Here is a 17497-nt window from a genome sequence, read left to right on the forward strand (position 1 = left end):
GACTAATTTTTGGGTGGGCTATACGTTAGAGGTGAAGCAGTGCAAAACAAGAGGAATGAGATAAAAAACTTACTGCGTATGTGACGTAATATATAGTAGTGAGGTGGAAAACATAGACACTCATAGTCATGCGCTATGGGCATCTATCTTGTGGCTACACATTATGCTTGTGCAGAAGCCCCCTTCTGTTTCCAATGAGTTTGATTACTAATTGTTGCAAATCAGAAGATGGTAAAAAAATATATAGATGATGTGATGTATTTGTTGAGGGTTGGAGATAAATATGAAAGCGTGGAGTACGTGTCAAGATAGAGTGAGTAGTAAATGCATAATGAAAAAGAAAGAAAGAAAGAAAACTTAGGGCACTATATCACTGTATCCGATGCAATAAGGTAATGGATTGAAAAACTTAACCGCTATTTTTTTTCGTACACATTTTATGGCCACCCACATATTATGTTGGTGTAGAAGTTACATGTCTATATCCAAACCCTGTCCATGTGGAACTAATGTTGATCATAGTGTTATAAGGGGACAACCTCTAACAAGCCAATGGTGTTTTTTACCCTATTGTAAGAACACTTCTAGATCCCCTTAAACACATCTTGTTATATACTACTACCTCCGTCCTTAATATAAGGGATTTTGCGTATGGAGTTGCATAGGTAAAATCCCCTATATTATAAAATGTAGGTAGTAATTTGGAACGGTGAGAGTAAGTGTTTGTCAAGCGTACTATAAAAAAAATCCAATGTTTTTGTGTGGAATTCATAAAATCGTGTCAACATCCATCGCAGGAACATAAGTCCCATCTTGGTAGTTCTCATTCCGTCCCAAAAAAAACACTTAACGTAGGATAGGATGTCACATATAACAAAGAATCCAGATAAGCTTCAATTTGTTCAGATTTATTATCCTATATTAAGCTTTTTTTTTGAGGGGGTACATGTCTTTGCTGACAGGTCAATTGTAGCTCTCTACTAGATCTGATTACATCGAACCCTTGATTTTGAGAGGCCACTTGTATATCATCAACTTGCAGTTCCAGGTGCTGCAGCATACTTACAACTCTACCGTCCATTCATAAATTTGTCATTATTTTTGTTGAAATTAAATCAACATCAACACAAAGTGTAGGGTGAGATGAGGCCAGTGTCATCAAGAGGGGAAAAAAAGCTGGATTCTATTTCAGCGTGGCTCCAAAACACATCTTTATTTTTTCATGCAAGCTAGAAAACTGAGAAACAATTAATTCAATAGCAAAATATAACTCATGCAAGCTAGAAAGGATATGGGCTAATCTGAACCGTCAAGATACCATCTAGGGATATCAAAAATAAGTGATGATGTGCCTTTTTATGGTGGCTAGCTTATTTATACTCCCTCCGTTTCACAATGTAAGTCATTCTAGCATTTTCCATATTTATATTGATGCCAATGAATCTAGACATATATATCTATCTAAATTCATTAACATCAATATGAATGTGGGAAATGCTAGAATGACTTACATTGTGAAACGGAGGAAGTAGCAATAAGTACATTAAAGCAGATTGCAGCTACTCGCCTACTCCCTCCATCCCAAAATATTTTTAATTTTCACCCATCTCACACGTACCGATACAAAACAAAAGGACTAGAATGCATCTACTTTATTGAATCTCAATGCAATTGTTCCCCATTTTATCTATTCTCAATACAATTATTTCATGCTTTCATAAACTCCGATACAATGATTATTATAAAAATAAATTTATTTTGGAACAAATGAAAAGAGCTAAAAATGGAACTTATTTGGAACAGATGGAGTATGTAGAACACATGATCGTGGTGGATCTTATGATATCTTTTTGCGAACACATCCTACAATACAATTGCATATAAATATAAGTATATTTACAAAAATATAAGCAAGGGTTGTGTATTAATTATAAGTCTTGTTTTGAAGACCTAATTTCGTGCATAATTGCACGTGAAAATCCATTATTAGTTCGTGAGAAAACAACGGCTCCCATCGGATGGCCTATTCAGCCAAAGAAAAAGCCAAAATTTGAATTTTCAAACTTAATTTTGATATTGATTTTGAGATATTTTCAACGTATTTTCTTTTTCAGCATTGGCTTTTAAGTCACCGAGAACACATATATGAAAGTTTTACCTACAAATTTATTTTTATTCTCTAATAAACCGTTTTGGCTTATTAAAAAAAAGCCAAAAGATAAGGCCCAATAACAAAAAAAAAAACTACGCGTATTGCGATGAGCTACCAAACTAGTTGGGGCTAGAAAGTGCCACACTAGTAGCAATACCCAACCGTATGCGATGGAGACGGCACGACAACGAGGCTTAATTTTTTAGCGTGTAGGCGAGGGAATGAGCGAGCGAGAATGCGTCCATGACCATGGATGATCGATCGATCTGAATCGGATGAATGAATGAATGAATGCAAGAGCTGAAAGGGAGTGAAGAATAAATAAGAGCAAAGCAAAGGGAAAAGGGGGAGCGGCCACACAACCAGGCTTCCCGTGACAGCTCTAAACCCAAACCCATTTTTTTTTGACCTCCTCCCTTGCCAAAGAGGTGATTAATTCCAGCGCCCGTACTGTGTGCTTGCTGTCATCTACGCAGCCGCAGCCACCAATCACCGCCGGCCGACGCGCCGCCCGACGCCGGGTGCCCTACTCTCCATGCAACCGGCCTGTCCCTGACAAATATTACAACAGAAACAGAGCACAGGTTTTCAGCCATATATAGTAGTAACATAATTATCAACTACTACTACCTCCGTTTTATATTATAAGACTTTCTAGCATTGCTCACATTCGTATAGATGTTAATGAATCTAGACACTCATTAACATTTATATAAATGTGGACAATGCTAGAAGGTCTTATAACCTGAAACGGAGGAAATATTATTAAGGAGGAGACCATGAGATACCAAAATTTTTAGCGTAAAATTTGATACCTGAGATACTTTCTCATAGTACCTTTTGAAGGACCGTACAATCACTCTAAGATTGCAGCAATCCTTTTTGAATATTTGTTATGAAATCGGAGGAAAAATATTATTATGGTTTTCTTGCATGTGGTGTCCGTGCAGGACAAATTTGATTTAGGGTTTTGTCTGCTGTTGCGACCTGGAAACTGGAATGCATGTGACGAGCGAAAAGGATGGAGACTGGAGAGGACCAGAGTTTTGGTTACCTGCCTTGATCGATGTGGTAGACAACCAAGGGCAGAAGCCAGACAAGTCGCATTCCCGTCTGAAGCTACCCTCTGACCCTGCAACAAACGGAGCAGAAAGTCAGAAAACCATGTATGAATATGAGCACAAAAAATATCGCGTAATAGAGAGCCACTTACGTACGGTAGAATAAAAAGGTTAATGAGTAAAGCAACCTGTAACTCCAGATAACCAAGTAGGAACAAGACAGCAAATCCGCAATGAAGACTTGTAAGTTGTAACATCTTAGAGTGAAGCAAAAAAACAGTTACTTCCTCCGTTTCATATTATAAGACTTTCTAGCATTACCCACATTCATATATATGTTTAATGAATCTAGACATATATGTGTGCCTAGATTCACTAATATCTATATGAATATGGACAATGCTAGAAAGTATTATAACCTGAAATGGAGGGAGTACAAGTTTCAATCCCAATTGCACCAAACATAAGAGTGGCAGACTACCAGAAAGAATCATCACTTATGATTTGCTCATTTGTCGCAGGAAGCATAGCTTCCTCTCTGTATATTTTACTGAATAACAGGCAGTACACATGTGGTGTAATCACAAATTCACAAATTGGATGAAGTGAGATCACCATCATATTGCCAGGACAAAACAATTACACATTTCACAAAAATATTTCGACAAAAGATAAATGGCTCGCACATGCACTACACAATATCTCTGGACAAGCCCATAATATCGCTCAACACCCGAAGACTGCCCATTGCTCAACACCCGAAGATTGCAGCACCATTCAGGGATCCAATGATGGCAATGGCCCAAGACCAGCCGCGAAAAAGCATTTCCATTCTCCAAAATTGGAATAATCATGTACCATAAACAACCTTGAGATGTGCCTAGTGATTCTCAATTGCCGATGAATCTTCATCGATATCTGCACGTGATCCTTCCCACAGTTGCTGCTCTATGCCCAGTTTCCTGAGCTCTGTTAGACCTCGCTCCACTGCAGATAACAAAACTAACAGTGCTCAGTAAAGCAAAAAACTGAAAATGATGGCATTCTTGGATAGGAGAAAAAATGGATGAGGTGTGTAAATCTAGGTAAAAACAATTGGAAAAACAAAACAGATTATAGGCACACCGCAACATGTAATATATATGAGGGCATACTCAAAATGCCTTCTGTATACCCCCAATATCCCATAACTGTTTAGACAAAAAAAAACACATCAATCACATTAATAGTGGTTCATGTAAGTATCTCACATATAGGTGGTGTTTGAATCTCCTGAAGATGAAGATGAAGATAAAGATTAAGTGTTTCACGCAAAACGATGTGGTAATAACGTGTGATTAAATGAGTTTTAATTATTACAAACTTGAAAAATGGATTAATCTGATATTTTAAAACAACTTCCATATAGAAAGTTTTCGCACGAAACGCACCGTTTAGCGGTTTCAAAAGTGTGCCACGAAAATCTAAATCTTCATCCAACTCTTGTTGGAGAAACGAACGGGACCATAATGTTCGTACCACTATACCGTACTTTGGATTACAGATGGGAAAGAGGACAGTAAAGGGCAAAGAGATAAAATACAACAGTGAAGAAATAATAAAAGGAGGAAATAGAAAGTTGGTTTGATCCCTACAAAAGCATCACATGATCAACTGTTGGGGCATGCTGTCAAAAAAGAGCTGCACAAATAAAAGACATCCCAGGGACGTTGGATGGTTAAATAGTACGATAAATCATTAACTAACAGGTGGATAACTCCCAATGCTAGGTTATTTTTTCAACAAGGAAAGTTGCTTATTACCATCTATAGCATCATGAGAAGTTGGGGCTACTGCATTGCGACCAATCCAGAACTGAAGCCGTTCTTCAGCAATGTCTTCCTCAATGCCATGAGTTTTAGCTCTTCTCCAGAAGTATATAAGCCATGCCTGCATTCAATATATATTCCATAAATCACACGTAATAAATGGATGAATTTGATAGTTCACATCGCTGAAAGGTTTACCTGCTTAAAGCTAACATCTTCTGCCTCTTCATGGCTAAGATCTGCAATAGGTCAAAAAGTTCAAATTTAATTTAAACTCATAGAAACAGGATGAAATGTTTACATACAACACAAGCTCAAGCTGTTAGTGGAAGTTTTGCATAAATCTATTAGACAAAGGGAAGAACCATTACCAAACGCCTCCAAGAATTTAGGTTCACCAGGTGATTTAAAATCTGCATAAGAGAAGAATTTATACCTTTCTTAGTTTTTTTTTATGAGTGAAGGCAGCACCAATGAAGAAATCATATTACGCATGTAAGTTAAACAAGAATGATATGAAATGATAAAAGAAGTGCAAACCTGATGTGAATTGCCGAACTATACTAGGTCTCCGGTGTTGACCAAGTGCAACCACAACAGCATCTTCCACCTACAGAACAATAACTAGTGAGGAGAGAAGTGATAAGGAAGCCTAGAAAAAAAAACCTGTATTTATAAAGCACATATGGTTTGTCACTTGTCCAAACATGCAAATATACTCAGTACAAAAAGAATGATTACTTAGTGCTCTATTACAGTGGAAGTAAGGTAAAGCCTGGCAAATACTGTTCACACTTCCGTATTTCAGAGAACACTCCATAAAAAAAAACTCTAGAGGATATTAGAAGAATTACTGTTGTGCCATTTTTGCTGTAAATGTTCGTCTCTGCATTAGAATGAGTACAAGTACTGTGTCTGGAATTTCATCTCTGAGAATCTATAGAACAGAAAGTTAATAAACCACTGCCAATAAAAGGGCAGTGGAATACCTTCAATGATGAAAGCTCTCTAAGCCCCATTTCAACTGAGAGCATGCTCTCTATATTGCCTTCTCCCATTACATCACTCATATCTCGCACAAGTTTATTTCTCCTTTGGGCGTCATCCTCACCTGCTTGAAAAGATCCAAGAATAATTAACTGGAGTACATGGAACAAACTACGATCTACAACTTGTATATTATAAAGATGCAGACATGCCTTGTTTGAGAGGTTCCTCCTTAGCCTTTTGACCAGCAGAGAGAACAACCTCAAGGGGAAGAGGAGCTAATGATGACCAATGTTCATGCTTTGATACCGCAATCTCGGGATAAACTCCTTCAAGTTATTAATGGGCCATCAGATAAATCACGGACAGGGAAAAAGTTAACAGTACATTTCAACATCATGTGCAAACTAGAATTAAGCATTTTCGAGACCAGACCAGGGTCACAACTAGTTACTTTCAGGCCCCCTAGGCCCTAATCTAAGTGACACCTAGCCATATACATAGTCAGGATGGAGTATGGACTGTTTGGCCATTGGCCTCATTTTCTGAGACCAAACCAGCCTTAAACTTGCATTCAGACCAGACCAAATTCTCAGGTCTAGTGTGAACGTGAATTATCAGCATCTAAAGATAAACTGCGAAACAAAAACTATGTTGAAAACCATTTCTGTAAACGCAATAAACCAAATTGCATATAAGTCACAAAAAAAATGTTTGCCTTTCCAATTTCCAGCAACTAGCTCACACTATTGATATTTAACCAAACAAAGTAATCACATGATAACTAACATCCTTTCAACAGAGAACAACAAATAACAAATGTGCAACATAATTTATTTCTTTTGTTTCACCATGATAACTAACATCCTTTTGACATGATAAGCTTTGATTTTATTTTGTCTAGAGAGCATGATTACAGAACAGCTTATACAAGATAACACTAAAAGCATTTCTTACAGAAATACTCTTAGCAACTTACCGTATTGAACCGCTAAGCCCCAATAACGTGAAAGCCAGCACCTTTTAAGGACCACCTCTTCCTAGCATAAGGTTGCAAATAGATCAAAATCTATATCAAGCAATTAAAAAATGGGAGTACTGAAATCAGACTAACCATTTCCTCTTGGGTTAAGATCATTCTCTGAGTCATGGACCGGAGGGCCTTTGTTTCAGTCTCTGCTTCCTTTAGCTGCTCCATAGCTGTTACAACCTCTTCTTTGGCACACTATTCAAAGCATGAGAAGAAAACATGGTCAAATAAAACACCATATACAAACCAACACTACTTCCATATTTTGATTGGTAGGAAGTATATTTACATCCAGTTCATGCTTTAGTGTTGTCACTTCCCCATCTTTACCATCTTTTGATTCCCTTGCAGCCTTCAGTGCAGCCTGTAGACAAAAAGCATTATATAAAGTGTTCGTTGATGGGTAAGAAATATCCTCTTTATTTTTCTGGTAAAATTGGAAGGTATGTACTCCAGCATATCCTTCAGGTTCAGATTTTTTTTTTACAATAAGAACCTAGCATGACTATAGTACCGCATGTGCATTTCAAGACAAATAAAGCAGAAAAAAGATCAAATGAAATTCCAAAATGTTTCATCCTTTTGTTTTCACAACAAGAAAAACACTAAAATTCTAACACTTCCAAATTTTACATATAAATTCTAAGATAAAAAAAACAGTACTACAAGATTGGCATGCCAGCTATCCATAGGTAAAACACAAGAAGAAAAACTAACCTCCCTCTGTTTAAGGGCAGCTTCTTTCCTGCCAATAATCATGACAATGTTAGGTTATGAGTCTATGATCAGTTCTGAATTTGTGAAACATGCATATCCAAACATGATGCAAACCTGCTCAAGAGGCGAGCTTCTAATGATACCCCTTCCCCAAGGGCAGCTACCTGCATATCAACAAATATAACCTTAGCTAACCAAAGATACAAAATGCTCAGTGTAATGAACACCTCCTCAAGTAAAGGAGAATATTCGTTCCAATAATTCAAATTCAAGTTTAAATTGTAGTGAAAAATTCCCGCCAAAAGAAAAACTGTAGTGAGAACTAGAGATAGACTCAATGTCTAGTGCACATGTCCAATTTATCATAATACAAAAAAAAAGATAAAACAATGTTTAATATAAGATTATCTCACCTGTTTCTCAAGCTCCTTGGCTCTAGCTTCTGCTTCTTCACATCTTTCTTCAGCAAGTCGTAGCTGTCAATCAAGATTCAGAAAATAATTTGTTAAAGATCAGTATAAAATCAAGTACTAGATTGCCTATAAAACAGCTCTATGGTTGCTATTTCACCTTTTCTAGAACACTCTCATTCTCCTCTTGTAGTATATCAAGCTGTAGGACAGCATTGCATTAGTCTTAAAAACATCTGATAAACACTCCTCAAAAAGTTCTAGGTCAAAGTTCGTGACAGAACCATGAGCTAAAATATATTATACGTATAACTAGTTTATAGAGAATAAGGAAAACCTCATCTTGAAGTGCAGACGCCTCCCTTTTTGGTGTTGATTCTCTGGAGTTGAGATGCCCTGTATCAAACCTGAGGCAAAAAAAAAAAGTAAATAACTTACCTGATGCCTATTTTTAGGAACATTTGAAAAAATGGGAAAAAGAAATTCAAGCTATAAGAAGTGGCCAGATGGTCATAATGTGATTATTCCAAAACTTTAATGCAACAAGCAATGTGGTGCCCCTAGTAACATACTTAAAAGAGAAAAGGGTGCGTTTAGCATGGTGGACGACTAAAGGGCACTTTATTTTACTAATCCTAGATATATTAACTAGTCAGCAAGTAAACGTGCTTGTAGCATGATGGTAAATACCTTCCAGTGGGAAGCTAACGACCAGGGTTCAAATCTTGGTCTTGCACCAAAAAAGGTCACTCGCTGGTTCTACCAAAACAAGGTTAGGAATTGATCTATCGTCCTTGTGTAGGGGGCAAGAGCCTCAAAGCATGGATTAAGGCCCGATCCATAGGGGGCGGCTCCCCATGTAGGAGGACCAGCTTTTGTGGCCTTTCTGGGGCCTCGGTTTCAGGTGCTTCTTCTTAATTGAAATACCTCAGGGGAGATCTTTCCCCTTGGGGCCGAATTTTTTGTTATTATTAATAACTAGTCAGCAATGCCCTTTTCAGCACAATAAAAGAAATCATTTGCTAGAATAGGTAAAAATTATGTATAATTTGATAGATTCTGCGGCGCAGTTCAGCAAAGCGCGGTAATAGGAAACTGGCCAAGAGGCACACCCACAACCCCAAGATGCTGACCAATTGATTCAATCAAATATCAGATTTCACAATTTAGGTAAGCGATTAAGATTTCGGACGCATAATAATTTACTACCCATCCTTAATAAGCATGTATTATTGAACTCAAAACTTTTCAATCCATTACGCCCAAGATAAGAGGGCTCTCCACTATACCGACCAAAACTGAACACATAGTTTGGCATAGGGCTGTTGGTTCAACCTTATGATATCAATGCATCTTTTTTTACTAACAACGCCACCAACCAAATACATCCCTTTATCAAGAGCAGTTTAGTTAATGTTGTGAACTACCAACATCACTTCTTCTGAAAAACAGCGCAAGCAGTAAAAATAACTCATTTCTGCTCGATTTGGTGGGGTTGCTAGTACAATTAACCATGCATTCATTTTAATATATCCTAAGAGAAGTAGAACTTAAGGAATGCTATTTTAAGTATAGAAAACACAGAGAATGCTGCAGACCATGCAACAGATCTGGGGAATGTCATTGACGTACCTTTTCTGCCGACTGCGGTCCACTGGAGGCTCCACAGCCACAGGTGGAATAGGCGATGGTGTCCGCAATGTCGTGCTGGTTTTGATCGGTGGAACCACCGTGGTGGTCGGCCGTGAAGCAACGGCAGGCCTCCCAGCTGATGTTGAGCGGACAGTAGGAGGTGGCTCTACAATGTTCCTACCTAACTAATGAAAACATGAGGAGATCAAATTAGCAGAAGGGCACAGGATAAGCGGTGATCAAATCACGAAGCAGCCAGAAGTCCCAATGCATTCATCACTTCTCCCAATTTTTACAATTCAGAAGGCATCGCTATAGAATTGGACTGACATTGGCGAGATGTAAACTAGCTTCACTAGCAAATTCATCTGCTCAAGCATGCTTCAGAACCAATTTGACTTCCGATTGACCAACTATGACTCATTCGTGCACCGCGACAGTTCAAACCATCGAAATCCTAAGTTGAGACGCAGCGGGTAGCGAGATCAGCGAGAGATCCGGGGGAAGCAGAATTTACCGCAGGGGAGGGAGATCTCGCGGTGCGGCCGAGCAACGAGACGCCGTTGCTGCCGTGCGCCGCGGCGGGGCGCGCGGAGCCGAACCTCGCGGGGGGAGGGGCGGGCGGGTGGTCATTGGCGTAGTCGTCGTCGTCGTCGTCGTCGTCGCGGCCCGCGGCGGCCGCGGCGCTCTGTGACGCCATGACCTGGGCCAGCCTCGCGGCGGCCGCCCGCGCCGCGACGTTCTGCGTGCGGCGCACGTTGGAGACGCCGCCGCCCAGCCCCGCGGCGGCGGAGGCGGCGGAGGAGGTGGAGGAGGAGCGGTGGTGGGACGGGGAGACGCCGCCCGGGGAGGAGGAGCCCGTGCTGCTGCCGCTCCGCTGCCGCCCGTAGACGGGGCTCCCCGCGCGGAGGCGGTCCATGGCGGAGGCGGTGGCGGCGGCGGCGCTCGCCGGAGGGATCTGGGCCGCGGCGCGGAGATGGCGAGGCGAGGTTGAGAAGTGGGAAGGAGGTTGGAGGAGAGTACGCTGCTCGCGACTCCAGTAGAGTTTCGCTGTTTTTTTTTTCCTTCTGTTTTGCCTTCTCGCAGTAAACCCCCTCGTCTTCTCAATTTTTAAACAACTACGCGTACTTGTACATTTATGTTTGTACGTTAGGAGTACACCTAGTAGTATTTGATTGATTTGTGAGTGTTTCTTGGATATAATACCACATCTGTTTTATATTATAAATTATTTTAATTTTTTATAAGTCATTTTATATTTTTAACATAAATAAGGAAACTATCAGAGAATATATTCAATGTTAAATTTAATAAAACCAATCTGATGCTATAAACAATATTTTTCCTATAAATTAGGTCAAACTTTAATAAGTTAAAATTTTAGAAATTCAAAACGTCTTATATATGGTATGAAACGGAAGGATTATTTGCTTTTTTGGATAATGGGGTTGATTTCATTAAGTAATGAAATTACAACATGCTTATGCACTTTATGTCAATATTTTCTTATATAAGAGAATATATTACATGTTTACTGTAGGAGAATATTCCATATTCTATTAAGTGATACTACTATTCCATACTTATTACAAGATAATATTTCTTTTTTAATTATAGCAGCAATATTCTCTCTTATGCCAAATTTGTGCGACCATGTTCTGTTTGATAAAATATGGAGAAAGACACGGTATGATACTATAGTACTTACATACTTAGCTGGCACCTGTCATGTTAGAAAAAGATCCGCAAGCCGGTTATCTACTAAGTCATATATTTATGTCGTATCTTATTATACTCCCTCCGTTTCAAAATGTTTGACACTGTTGACTTTTTAGTATGTGTTTGACCATTCGTCTTATTCAAAAAATTTAAGTAATTATTTATTCTTTTCATATCATTTGATTCATTGTTAAATATACTTTCATGTACACATATAGTTTTACATATTTCACAAAATTTTTTGAATAAGACGAATGGTCAAACACGTGCTAAAAAGTCAACGGTGTCAAACATTTTGAAACGGAGGGAGTAATTTAACTGGATGAGCATGTGCCTCTGGGGCCTTTATGTATGAGTATGACGAATCAATTATTATATATGCACATTAAAGAGATAATTATATGCCAAGTAATTAGCATTGATATGTAACTATATATGGTATAGATCAAGATTTAAGTGGCATGTATTAATTAATTTCCAATTGTTGGTGCCCTATAGCTAACTTTTATTGTGGTTATCCACTTTGTTTTGCTTTTAATAATAAGAATCTTCCATGTTCCTTTCGAGTAGAAGAGAGTATCTGTATACCTTATGGATTCCATTATGGAACATAACCCTTATTCCGCACATTTCTTTCCATACATTATGTGTCCCATTTTAGGGTCAATTCCAATGACAACGCTATGCGCTAGTACATGGATGGGCTTATCTTATACGGAGTATATGATTATATGTAGAAATCGCACGTCGAAATTTCATCATAGATGATACTACAAAAACAGAAGAAATTAACAAAAAGAGGCAATAATAATAGTAATAAACATAAATACCTAACAAAACAAATGGTTGATGTAGAAAGAAAAAATAGAGAGGACCTAGGTGTAAAACAAAAACACATCTACTCCGATTAAAAAGCGAAATTCCACTCTGGGTGCTCGCGGACGAGAGCGATGTTCTCGCTCCGTGCTGGCGCGCATCCGATCCGATCCGCTGCGGCGGGTGAGCCACGCGGGGACGCCTCCATCCGCCGTCCATCCACGCGGCCCCACACGATCCAACGGCCAGAAACGCCACACGCACGGGCTGCTCGGTGTTCGGGGCCCCCGCAGCGGATCAGCGGGGAGCAGTGGTTAGTTGGAGAAAATGGTGGGGGCATCAAGCCCAGAGAGCGGAGAGGACGCAGGTTAATTACCCCACCTTAATTCGCAGCCACAGGTTTGGTTAGATCTGAGATCCAACGGCTACGATTCGAGAGGGTAGTGTCCCTCGAAAACTTCTTGGGCTCTGTAATTAATTAATCTCCAAAATCACAGTTGATCTCAGGGGGAAAAGAATCTGCCCATCTGGGTTAACTGCAGCTTTCTTGATGCAGCCTGCAGGTGCAGGCAAAAAGCAACCTTGTTAGTTCACTGTTCTAATTGATAAAAACACATTAAAGATCTCATGTCACCTTGTACCCGAGCTCAGTTTTTTTACTTTTTCATGTGTTGAATCGTGATTCAAATTTATTTGCACTTAGTAAAGAATAACTTCTGCTGTAGCAAAGCGTAGGTCCGTTGCCGGAGGCTTGGGGGCCAGGGGTGCAGGGGCGGAGCCCCCGCGGTACAAATCGTCATCCCTTTTAGGTTCCACCATATATATATCTCTTGTAAGCTGCCGTGCGGCGTTGTAACCTCACCCTGATACAGTGAAGATATTCTGCTGGCTGGCGCCCGTGGTTTTTTTTCTCTCCTGCTTTAGAAGGGTTTTCCACGTTAAATCTTGTGTCTTCTGTGATTGATCTATTGTTTATTGTTTTTTATTGTTTGTTTGCCTATCGCGCTTCCTAACATCATCGAATTATTAAAGATTATTTGCTTTATGTTTTGAAAAATATATTTTCACAAAAAAAATATTGTATTGCTTAGAAAACAAGTTATCTGTTAAGATTATTTATTAAAATGTTTAAAAACTTTTTTTAAAAAGGAGGGCTAAGTCCTTGCGTTGCTTGGCTTGGCATTCACTTCCAAATAATAACCCAGCTGGCGAAGCTGGTGATCGATGAGATGGAGCTAGCAAAATAATTATGATTGGCAACGTACGTGCACGCAGTACAAGCTACAGCCAAGGATCACTTGATTATGGGGCTTTTAACTATTTGACACTTTTAGATTTGACAAATAACTATTTACCATCCCTATCTCAATGACATATGGGTCCACATATGTCTATGACATGTGGGCCCAGTGATAAAAAAGTTAATTGCCACATCTAAATATAGTAAATGGTTAAATATCTCCTTGATTATACACCTGATAAATCACAGCTAGGGTAGGCTTCACTGCCTTGCATTAGCTTAGGCCGAGTTTAGTTTCAAATTTTTTCTTCAAGCTTTTAACTTTTTTATCCCATTAAAATTTTCTACACACACAAACTTTCAACTTTTCTATCTATCGTATCGTTCTAATTTTGACGTGAACTAAAACACGCACTTGGTTAAATTTAGAGTACTACGATATACATACGACCATATCGTACGAGCATTCAACCACGTCTCATCTATCGATCCTTGCATTCGGCATCTTTCATGTGTGCCTAGAAAAATACTGTAATAATTGTGTCTGTGCAAGTGAATCGTACACACACATATAGCTACTCTAAATTACTCCCTGACACCATTGATTTTTCGACCAACGTTTAACCATTTGTTTTATTCAAAATTTTTGTGCAAATATGAAAATATTTATATCATGCTTAAAGAATATTTGATAACGAATCAAGTTATAATAAAATAAATAATAAATACATAAATTTTTGAATAATACGAATGGTCAAACGTTGGAAAAAATCAATGGTGTCATACATTAAAATATGGAGTTAGTATCATCTTTCGGCACGTTGACATAATTCAGTTGAAATGATGTCAGGTGTGAGCTAGACGTAGTAGCAACTGTTCGTCGTTACGTTATATAGTAGGTAGCTAGCAGATACTCCCTCCGTTCCAAAATATAATAACTTTTAGCCCTCAAGATTTATTCTAAAATATAACAACTTCTACACAAATATTCTCTTATCAACCAATCACAACCAGCCACCATTCACTTTTCCCACCCACCCTTCACTACTCGTCTAATCACAACCCTCCATTACTCACTTCTACCTACTTTCTTAATAACTATGTCCAACCCTAAAACTTCTTATATTCTGGAACGGAGTGAGTACATTGGTTGAAAAAAAAAAACTCTACCGACACAACAAGCGCATGGATGAACATACAGACTTCTGAAAGAGTCAACCAGGATATATCGGTTGTCATATATGGCATGACCCATCAATGCTTAACTTTAGCACATGGCAAATGCTGCATATATAGCTTAATTAGTGTGAAACAAGTATTTTAATTAGCAACTAGTAAATCAGTGTATATTACTGTATCGATTTATCTTGTGAAGATCGATCGATCCGGCCAGAGACATTGGCATGGATCTGATCGATCGAGGTCGAATTATATTTGCGATCTATCTATCTATCGTCGATGGCGCCAAGAGGAAGAGCCAAATGTAGCCATGTGCGCGTGCTGCCCGTATATATCAATCTATCCTCGCTAGCTCCTTGCTATGCATGCGTTGCCGGCTATATATATCGACCCTGATGATCTCTCTTGGCCTAATATATATAGCTATCCTAGCTAATCTACTCTACCTAACCTAGCTAATTGGCCGGCCATGCATGCTGCAGTAGTACGAACGTGCCAGCCTTGGGAAACAATTTTAGTACCTCGTGGGATGTTCCCTAACTTATATTCAAACATGTAAAGGCCTGCTTATTTGGTGAAATAAAAATATTTAGGTGTCACATCGTACGTTTGACCGGATATCAGAAGGGGTTTTCAGATACGAATGAAAAAACTAATTTCATAACTCGTCTGGAAACCGCGAGACGAATCTTTTGAGCCTAATTAATCCGTCATTAGCACATCCGGGTTACTGTAGCACTTATGGATAATCATAGACTAATTAGGCTCAAAAGATTCAGTTACGATTTTCCCCCTAAATGTGTAATTAGTTTCCTTAACTTATATTTATTGGTCCATACATATGTCCAAAGATTCGATGCGATGTTTTTGGGAAAAGTTTTTGGGGAACTAAACAGCCCCTAACACCATCAAATAGTTATAGAAAAAAAGAATCCTCTAATGTTAAAATCCAACTCACACATTTATAAATAATACTTCCTCTGTCATAAAATATAAGTATTTTTGGACTTCGATACTGTCTTCAAAATACTATCTACTTTGACCAACAATATCTATAAAAATAGATGTGTCTTAAATAAAAAGAGCTGCATACTATGATAATTTGTTTAACGATAAACCTAGCAACATCAATTTACAAGATTGATTTTTTTATTTTTTCTATTAATACTTAAGGTTAAAAATATTTGATTTGTCAATATTCAAAAATAATGTAAGGAGTAAATAATAATAATAATAAGACAAATCCAACATTCACAACTGAACTTGTCTTTTGTTTTTTTGTCTTCTCGGTGTGTAAATCGAGTTTAAATAGGAGTAATAGATACCATGCACTTCAATACTTCATATTATTATATTTTATAAAGTTTTTCACTATTATTTTAATTAAAATAAATAAATATGAGGAGATACCCGTCTTGAGATAGCAACATCCATGCATGCATGCTATAGCCTGCCGATCAAGACAGGCTACTAGCTAGAAGAAGATTTTTCATCTGGACATCCTTTATTTTGTTACATGCCATCTAAGTAGTCATAAAAAAATAAAAATTAATAACAAGAATGATTAATATATATACATGGTAAAATTCAACTCCTACAAGTTGTAGAAAACAAATTAACCTGTATCCATAGTCATATTTGTTATTTTTATTATATTTTATATAAATCAAAATTAAATATGTATATTTGTATAGTGATATGTGTTATATTAATCTATCTTGTTAATTTTATAAAAAATATTATAACTATTTTCAATGATATATAAGAAATGATGAAATATTTTCCCGTGGGTTGATAACGCTTTCGCGTGCTATAGCTACTACGAAACCTTTGTCGAAACTACTGGTGGCCCGTCACTCACCGCACATCAATCACACATGAACAGCAATCTCGATCGCTGCCTGTCTGCCTGTCTGTCTGCATACGACTATGCCGCCATATCTGTTCATCTTCTTACTGCAGCACTACTGCTGCACAGGAGAAATCAACAACACGATTAGTGCCACAGTACCAAATGCCGATCGATATCTCATAGAGGTTCCAAACTGCAAGATCCATCGATCGACTAACTTTCGAGCTTAACTAATGACCTGTACTCCTAGATAGTTAGACTGACAAAATTCAGTCGTCCACAATGGATGATATAGCCAGTCACCGACAGAAGCTGCAGTCAATATGTACAGAGGAACACAACAGCCACACCTGGACTGTCAGCCCGGCCTGAAGTTCCTTCTGTAGCCTTTTTTCGCCCAGCATCAGTACTGCCCTGCAAATGGGACGCATGTCTTCACAGCTTAATCATCGGTTAACTTGTTATTAATTAATGTTAATACTTCTGCATGTGTTGATCAAAGCAGACTGAACTAAAGCAGACACGACATGCATGCCACTAACCAAATGTATGCAGGAGTATAGTATAATGCACACACGACAGACTGTTTATGAGTGCAAATGATTGCGTGCACTGCAAATTATTTAGTTTTGTCCCATTGGTTTATCTTGCTTGTCAGAAAATTGCCAATCAATCTGTGATTTGATGTCACACAATCAGCAGTACTACTCCCTCTGTCCTATAATATAAGGGATTTTAAGTTTTTATTTGCAATGTTTGACCACTCGTCTTATTTAAATTTTTTTGAAATTATTAATTATTTTATTTGTGATTTAATTTATTATCTACAGTATTTTAAGCATAACTTTTCGGTTTTTATATTTGTAAAAAAAATTGAATAAGACGAGTGGTCAA

At 38.3% G+C, this 17497-nt stretch overlaps 1 protein-coding gene and 1 long non-coding RNA gene across 2 annotated transcripts; both read right to left on the reverse strand.

Annotated features, from left to right (window-relative positions):
• Positions 1-2396: 2396 nt before the first annotated feature.
• On the reverse strand, positions 2397-3326 carry LOC136354890 (uncharacterized). The gene is made up of 2 exons (XR_010738745.1): positions 3207-3326; positions 2397-2704 (listed from the first exon to the last, which is right to left on the reverse strand). It is a non-coding gene; the product is annotated as an uncharacterized lncRNA (long non-coding RNA).
• Positions 3327-3691: 365 nt separating this feature from the next.
• LOC4326960 (coiled-coil domain-containing protein SCD2) lies at positions 3692-10827 on the reverse strand. The gene is made up of 17 exons (XM_015766701.3): positions 10315-10827; positions 9798-9982; positions 8503-8572; positions 8326-8367; positions 8169-8231; positions 7870-7919; positions 7756-7783; positions 7328-7402; positions 7123-7233; positions 6988-7048; positions 6221-6337; positions 6011-6132; positions 5562-5631; positions 5393-5434; positions 5220-5260; positions 5016-5142; positions 3692-4200 (listed from the first exon to the last, which is right to left on the reverse strand). The coding sequence occupies exons 1-17, from the start codon at positions 10714-10716 to the stop codon at positions 4094-4096; spliced, it is 1713 nt and encodes a 570-aa protein (XP_015622187.1). The 5' UTR covers positions 10717-10827; the 3' UTR covers positions 3692-4093.
• Positions 10828-17497: the final 6670 nt, after the last annotated feature.

This window comes from Oryza sativa, chromosome 1, assembly GCF_034140825.1.
Source record: "Oryza sativa Japonica Group chromosome 1, ASM3414082v1".
In the NCBI taxonomy this organism is placed as follows: Eukaryota; Viridiplantae; Streptophyta; class Magnoliopsida; order Poales; family Poaceae; genus Oryza; species Oryza sativa.

Bases quoted from the DNA above. Each gene is read 5' to 3' on its own strand.
- LOC4326960 (XM_015766701.3), bottom strand. From the start codon at position 10,716: ATGGACCGCCTCCGCGCGGGGAGCCCCGTCTACGGGCGGCAGCGGAGC. The intron at 6,133-6,220 runs GCATGTCTGCAT...CTTTTCAAGCAG, and splicing joins GGAGGAACCTCTCAAACAAG to GTGAGGATGACGCCCAAAGG. The intron at 5,261-5,392 runs GTAATGGTTCTT...GACCTATTGCAG, and splicing joins TAAATTCTTGGAGGCGTTTG to ATCTTAGCCATGAAGAGGCA.